The sequence below is a fragment of the Myotis brandtii genome, unplaced genomic scaffold (genome assembly GCF_000412655.1).
Source record: "Myotis brandtii unplaced genomic scaffold, ASM41265v1 scaffold412, whole genome shotgun sequence".
In the NCBI taxonomy this organism is placed as follows: Eukaryota; Metazoa; Chordata; class Mammalia; order Chiroptera; family Vespertilionidae; genus Myotis; species Myotis brandtii.
The window spans coordinates 307,292-314,610 of record NW_005365832.1 but is presented as its reverse complement, the minus strand read 5'-3'; the positions used below and the strand labels follow the sequence as shown (position 1 = coordinate 314,610).

The 7,319-nt window shown below is 49.8% G+C and overlaps 2 protein-coding genes across 2 annotated transcripts in view; both read left to right on the top strand.

Moving 5' to 3' along the window:
* LOC102252804 (chromosome unknown open reading frame, human C2orf66) overlaps positions 1-3,088 on the top strand; it is a 4,374-nt gene extending 1,286 nt beyond the window's left edge. Inside the window, exons 2-4 of the mRNA XM_014545572.1 lie at positions 48-179; positions 917-1,115; positions 2,840-3,088. Coding sequence (XP_014401058.1) covers positions 48-179; positions 917-1,096 — 312 coding nt within the window. The 3' untranslated portion in view covers positions 1,097-1,115; positions 2,840-3,088. The remainder of the gene's footprint in view (positions 1-47; positions 180-916; positions 1,116-2,839) is intronic.
* LOC106727354 (general transcription factor 3C polypeptide 3-like) overlaps positions 1,984-7,319 on the top strand; it is an 8,476-nt gene continuing 3,140 nt past the window's right edge. The window contains exons 1-2 of the mRNA XM_014545558.1: positions 1,984-2,014; positions 5,313-5,339. Coding sequence (XP_014401044.1) covers positions 1,984-2,014; positions 5,313-5,339 — 58 coding nt within the window. The remainder of the gene's footprint in view (positions 2,015-5,312; positions 5,340-7,319) is intronic.

Here is a 7,319-nt window from a genome sequence, read left to right as displayed (position 1 = left end):
CCCTCAGTGTGACCATTGCATTTCCCCTCATCCTTCCTCTCCCTCAGCCGCAGTCCACCATGCCCAAAGCGTTCCTGCTGCTGTCTGCAGCCCTGGTGCTCCTCGGGCCTGTGCACGGAGCCACACTGAGAAACCAAGACACATGGAAGCCACTCAGCAACCCCAGAAACCGAGACCTGGTAAGCACGCGTCGTCCGTGCTGGGCTGCGGTGTGATGGCTGTGTCTCAGGATCTGCGTGCGCTGAACTCTGCCAGAACACAGAAGGCTGCCCGGGCTGGGAGGGGGGCCCGGGCTGGGAGGAGGCCCCGGGGCCCAGACCAGTGCTCTGCTGACCCGGCAGCTGGCCTCCCATTGCTCCTGCAGCGATCTACACCTGCTTCTGTGAGCACACAGAGCACATGCCTGTGGAAGTGGTCTGTGCACACCCATGTGAAAGATAACAACATAGGATTAAAACAAGCAAATGGCGCTGTGCACAGCTTCTCTGCCTTTATCCACTTCCTGACGGAAAGCTGAAAAGTCCATGTCGGACAGAAATGATTTCAGAAGACGATGACCGGGGTCCTGTTTTCAGTCAGAGAGGCGGCACCAGGCGGTGGGTTCAATGTGACCTCTGACCTTGGTATGCAGAGGTGGCTCACAAGGCCCCTCTGACAGGTGCTGTTAAGTAATTGCTGTTCCTCGAGGGATTCCCACCATGTGGGGCTGAAATGTCAGAGAGGAGGCGGGTGGGGCCCGGGGTGGGGCCCGGGGGGGCGGGGCGGGAAGAAGTGGCCAAAGCTTGTGCTTCTGCTCCTGAGTTCCCACCTCCTGCCTCCTAGGTGAGCTCCCCAATCAATTCAGGGGGAAGTATTCACCTTTGAGTCTTTTGGGTGTTTAATTTATATGTGGCAACAGAACATTTTCTTTGTCCAGTTTTTCAGAGCCCTTCAGGCGTATTTAAAGGGAAGAGGTCTTGACCTTGAAAGATTTCCAAATACTTTCTCCACGAACGAGACCCCCGGACCCCTCTCTGTGCAGTCAGAGCTCATCGCCTCTGCCTTTGCCGAGTTCGAAGAGCGGAGAAACCCCTTTCCCCGCAGCCTCGCAGGCTGATGGCTTCTCCTGAGAACAGGTGAGAGGCCCCCTTCCTCCCGGACAGACGACTCGCTCATGAAGAGGTTTGCAAAGTAGTTATTTGAAAAATGATTTTATTTCCCCACAGAAATACGTGCTTACTAGTAGTTTAGAAGCTACTCATCTCTGGTAATATTTGGATGTGGTTCAGTATTTCATGTCTGTTTTAAGGAGGAATGACAGTTATGACATTTTAAGTATAGTTTTGTGGGAAGAGATATAGTAAAATGATAGGACTATCACTCTTAATAGGATGGTTACATCTAGTGGAATACCACACACTTTGCCTGTATCCTTTTTTCCCAGACCCGGTCAGATAGCTGAGTTGTGTGGAAAATCATAAAGAAATATGTGAAAGTGTACAGTTGGATTAAATAGAAAGTAAAGTTTAAAAATAGTTCCTTTTAGAAGAAAGTAATAAGCATATATTTGATCTTGAACATCCTCACCTAGAGGAAATAAAGTAAAATATTAAAGATGATTTTTTTTCTCATAGGAAAAAGGTTAGAAGTATATTATGTTTAATATTTGAATTTTATTATTCTTGTTACTGTAGCATTCCTACCAAATGAGTCCCTATCATTTAAAAAAATAGGTCTGGTGCATTCCAGGAAGCTACATTATGATTCTAGTCTATTAGCTTTTTGTTCGGCTGAATAATTACGATTCCGTTCCCTATAATAAAGGCAACTAAATCGTAATTAAAATCTCCTCCTCTTCTTCCACCAGGTAGGAATGAAAGTGTGAGGAAGCGTGCCACCGTTGCATTTTATTGTGCATGTGAAAGGATTTTGCTTATCAATTCTTGTAAATGTGATGATTTTAAAAAATAATGATGTTATTTTAAAAAGAAGATGCAACTTACCATGTGGTATATCCACTTGAAACCTCTCCTACGTGAGAAAATAAAATAGAATAAACAGAAAGATGTTAAGAGGCGTCCCCTTAACTGTTTCTCACACGTGGGCCCTAGGCCAGCGGTCGCCAACCAGTGGTCCGCGGACCACTGATCGTCCCTGAGGTCCCAAAGGTTGGCGACCCGACCGCTGGTTTAAGGAAACCTCAGAAGCTAAAACAGGACAGTTGTGCCGAAACCGGTTTGGCTCAGTGGATAGAGCGTCAGCCTGTGGACTGAAGGGTCCCAGGTTCGATTCCGGTCAAGGGCATGTACCTGGGTTGTGGGCACATCCCCAGTAGGAGATGTGCAGGAGGCAGCTGATCGATGTTTCTCTCTCATCGATGTTTCTAACTCTCTATCTCTCTCCTTTCCTCTCTGTAAAAAATCAATAAAATATATTTAAAAAAATAAATAAATAAAACAGGACAGTTGTTAATACACAGCGCCTCCTCCAGTAGAAGACAGTAGTGCATGCAGTTTGCTTTAAGCCTTACAGTCTCCACCTATAAATTGCAGGTGCTACCCTCTAACTCACAGAACGTGTCAAAGAAAATATCAAAGACATACTTTTGTGTGAGCGTGGAGTGAGGTACTGTTTGGGGGCGGGACCCAGAGAAAGCACCTACTGGGTGCTATGGTAACATAATGGGACTCAAAAGCGTCTGAGTCAGAGAAGACTCCATCATAAGCTCGCCTTTCCTGGCAGCTGATTAGAAAGTGAGGACGAAAAGAGTTTTTGCTGAAAGATGTTGATCTTTGAGTCTTTGTGCTAATGGTACCGACTTCATTTTCTGTTTCATTAGAGCATTTTCTTGTTCTTGCAGGTATCTGGCTATTTTTAAACCACAGATGAAGCCGCTCATCAGAAAAAGTCAATCATGGTCATTGTTAAACTCCCCCTCCCCCCGACTTTTGTCAGTTTGTAATGGTTTTATTCCGTATTTCCAGATTTACATATAAACAGCTTGACCTTTGGGGCCTATGTGACTTATGTGCATACTCTGCTGTTTTTTTCCACTTTATAACCATACATGTCAATGTAGAGCATCGCATATAATTGCAAGTTATCAAAACACCATAAAATCAAGAGAAATGACTTCATTACGTTTCCTTTCAGCTTGTCTTATATGTGTATATATTGCTTTTAACAATCAAGACTTTCATTTGAAAGGGATGTTGCACATTTTTACTTCAGTTCATTATATGTACTAGGGATTTGGGTTTAAAATTGGTCTTTTTCTGGGGGGAAGACACACTCGCACGTTCAGCACATGCTGTTGAAAGAACTCCCAGTCCTAGTTTCATACCAAGGAAGATCAGTGATAAATATCCACAATTAAGTTGAAATAGGAAGCAAAGGATCATGGGATTCTAGAATTGCTGGGGTCCCTGGGAGAGGCTCTCTGCCACTGTGCTCAGCGGGTGGATGTTGTGCTGCACCAAGTATCTTAGCCTGCCTCTGCCTCTCCCACACACACCCCCTCAAGAAGGGAGGGCAGAAGGCCGGGGGGACGGGGGTGGGGTAGGTGGACGTGGGCAAAGGGGGGCAGTAGAGAGAAAGAGTCTGCTTGGAGTGATGGGCGCACCATGCCGTGGGCAGATGATGTTTTATTGAGTTGTCAAAGAAAATAAAGGCACATGGTTACTGGCTTGATCCCCAATAGGGGGCGTGCAGGAGGCAGCTGATCAGTGATTCTTGAAACCTGTTCTGTCTTGTGAACCAATTAAAAAAAGGGGGGGGTATAGAAACTGGTGTGGGTGACAAGCAAGCCTCTCCTCTCCTCCCACTTGGGCAGGTTATGCTGATTCTCAGATCCTCATTCGGAGTCACTCCCTTTCCTGTGTCTGTATGGAGAGCTGCATCGTTTCCTCTGTGGTTCCTGCAAGAGAAACCTGGTACTAGAAGCAAACATCGGTGTCCTGCTAACATGAGTCTGTACATTCCAAGGTCGTTTCTGTGCATGATGACTGATACTGAATTCCACGGGGAGCATTTATGCAAGAGCAGGTCCCGTGTCTGGGTGAACATGCTCTGCTGCAATGAGCTGTGTGTGTGTGTCTGTTTTCCCCGTTTTACATCTCCAGTACCTAGCACAGTGCCAAGCATGTAGCCAGCGTTCAAGAAATACTGGTTGAGTTGAAATAAATGTGTGCTCTTCTGCTACTGTCCACACAGTAACGGAAGCTGGTTCTAGTTAATGCCGAGAATATTTTTTCCACTTAGAATATATAAGTAATCATGGATGAGCATAAATCGTTAGCCTGTTCAGATCCACGGTGGAGTGGCAGGGAGCGTCCCACCCCGTCCAGCTCCACCCAGGTACGCGTGGCTGCTTTTGCCTCTCCTCTCGCCACCCCTGCTTGGGGTGTCATGACCTCCACAAAGGGAAGCTCCTCAACTTAAGGCCTTTGAAAAGGAAGAGCATCCACATGGGACTTTCCACTACGCGCTTGCCAAGTCTCAGGGCAGGGGCAGCCTCCTTTGGAAAATTCCTCACACTCGGCAGGTGGCTGATGGTGGAAGGCCTGCTCTCCACACGGCCTGGGGTGTCTTAATGGTGATGCTGCTGGTAGTGGGTCTTCACCGAGTGTGGCCAGTGAGCACACCTGGTCCCAGACACTAGGTTAGTAGTCTCCCCACGGCTGCCCTATTATGTTGACAACCAACACCTCCCTACACATTTCTTAAAGCCCACTGGGGGCCCGGCCGGCGTGGCTCAGTGGTTGAGCATTGACCTATGAACCAGGAGGTCACGGTTCAACTCCCCGTCAAGGCACATGGTTACCGGCTTGATCCCCAATAGGGGCCGTGCAGGAGGCAGCCGATCGGTGATTCTCTCTCATCATTGATGTTTCTATCTCTCTCTCTCCCTCTCCCTTCCTCTCTGAAATCAATACAAATGTATTAAAAATAAGATAAAATAAAAGCCCACTGGGGGAGTGATCTCGCTCTGGCTGGGAGCCATTGCTAGGAAAACAGCAGACATGCAGTGTTCCCGCCAGTGGAAATGAATGTTCTGCAGGTGATCGCGGCCCTCCAGGGGTCCTTGACCGTCTCTCAACACCGTCTCTGATCCTCTTCGATGAGCACCCCGCTCCCCATCCCTAGGGCATGGCCTGTTGTCCCCTATCCCAGGTCTAGGGAGGTTAAGAACTGCTAAGGGTGTGAGGTTTTACCTTACTTGCAAGCTACATGCTACCCCGCTGCAGTCTCACAGATGTTGGCAGACACCTGAGACTTCTGGGGTAGCAGGCAGCGTGAGGTTCCCGTTCCCCTTTGTTCTCCTTCTCTCTCAGGTATCTGGGCCCTGGCGCTGGCTCCAGGTGGGTGCACAAGTGGGTTTGTGCACAGCGGAGGAACTCCACACTCAGGAAACCCCACTCTTATAAGGAGGCCACCAGCAAAACAGCTCAACCTTTGCCCCGGAGAGAAACCTTATTTTTGTTATACAGGTTGGAAAACAAACTTGCCTTCTGCCCCCGAGGGAGTCAATATCTCTCTCTTTCAAGGGTGTTTGCAACAAATACCCTTGGAAAGCTAGCCCAGCAGGAGAACTGTCACAGCTTTCACAGAAGAGCTGCATCGTTTCCTCTGTGGTTCCTGCAAGAGCCATGGAAAATCGTCTCCCCAGAAGGGTCACGCCCCATTCTGCCCCCCCTCCCCACCTCCGCCTTGACAAGGAGAAAGGATGGAGTCATCCCCTCCCTGTACTCTCTGTTGTCATGGCACAAATTCAGTTGTCTGCTTTCTTCCGAATTTCCATTTGACTCTCAAAAATTGAGTCTGCACATCTAAAAAGTTTTTCTTGCTATTTTCATGGCTGCCATAGGCATTCCCCTTTACCCAAGGCACTGTGGGTGCCTCTGACTCGCCAGGGGACACGCCACAGGGAAGTGGAGGAAAGGAAAACAGAAATAAAGAACGTTCACGTCATACAGGTGTTTCGTAGCAGAAAGACTATCCTTGCACCCCTTGCTCCCCACTCCCTAGTCCCCACAACGTGAATCTATAGCTTCACAACTGTTGCCTCCATATCCCAGGCAGCTGATAATACACAAGCGCGTCTAGGCCCACTTGACCTCAGGAGAGCACTCTGCTTACCAGGTGCCCATCGGTCCTCCTCTGGTGCCCTTCTCCTCTTCCCGGACAGTTAGGGCTGGAGATTCTGACTTGTGCTGGGTGCCGTTCCCTGGCCGCCTGGAGAAAGCCAGGCGAGAATCCCCCGTCAGTGACTTCCGTGGGCTGCCTTAACGCAGCCTTCCCTGCGGACTCCCATCCTTCACACCCAGCTCAGTCCCCGAGGATTCCGCACCAGGAGGGGTACAGTCCAAGCCCAGGGGGCGGCAGGAGGTGAAGGCCAGTTCCGTGGAGGAGGCAGCCCATCCTCTAATCCCAAGCGTGGGGGTTGGAGTCAGACAGACCAGGCTCCAAGCCCTGGCCCCGCTCCTGACCAGCCGTGGGCCTCTGGCGCTGGGCATAACGGCGTCCGTGTTTAGGAATCATTTTCCTGAGGATGTGCGTGCCCTGCAGGTGGCCTGTAGGAAAGGGGTGTCCACAGTGCCTGGGCATGCACCAGGCATGGGACTGCCAGGGGACCCGGACAGGGATAGGGCTGGAGGGGATGGAGCCCAGATGAAGGTGTGAGGGTCTGTGCAAGAGGGCGCGACCCCGTGCCGCCCATCGGATGGGAGGAGACCGGATTTAAACTAAACCAGAGGGTTTAGCTTTCCGCGACGGGAAAACCGGAAGGTGGACGTGCTGGAGGCAGAGCACATGGTTCAATTAAGAAAGAATCACTACAGTGAAGATCAAATTAAACATTCAGAAGAGGAAATAGATTGGGAGCATTTTTAAAAAGGGGTTTACCTTTTAAAAAAAAGACATTTTATTGATTTTTTTACAGAGAGGAAGGGAGAGGGATAGAGAGTTAGAAACATCGATGAGAGAGAAACATCGATCAGCTGCCTCCCGCACATCCCCTCCTGGGGATGTGCCCGCAACCAAGGTACATGCCCTTGATCGGACTCGAACCCGGGACCCTTCCATCCGCAGGCCGACGCTCTATCCACCGAGCCGCACTGGCCAGGGCGGCTGGGAGCATCTCAATGCAGAATTGCGGGAAATGATCCAATGAGAGAAATCTCTTTAAGGCACTGATTTTTTGTTGTTTTTTTCCCCCCACCCCCTAATACTAAGCGGGAGACTTGAACCAGGCGCAGGCGAGGGCGGGGCGCAGAGACGGTCCCGCCGGAAGGTCCCTCCGGAAAAGCCCGCCGTCCGGAAAGAGGGGGGCCAAGCGCTCG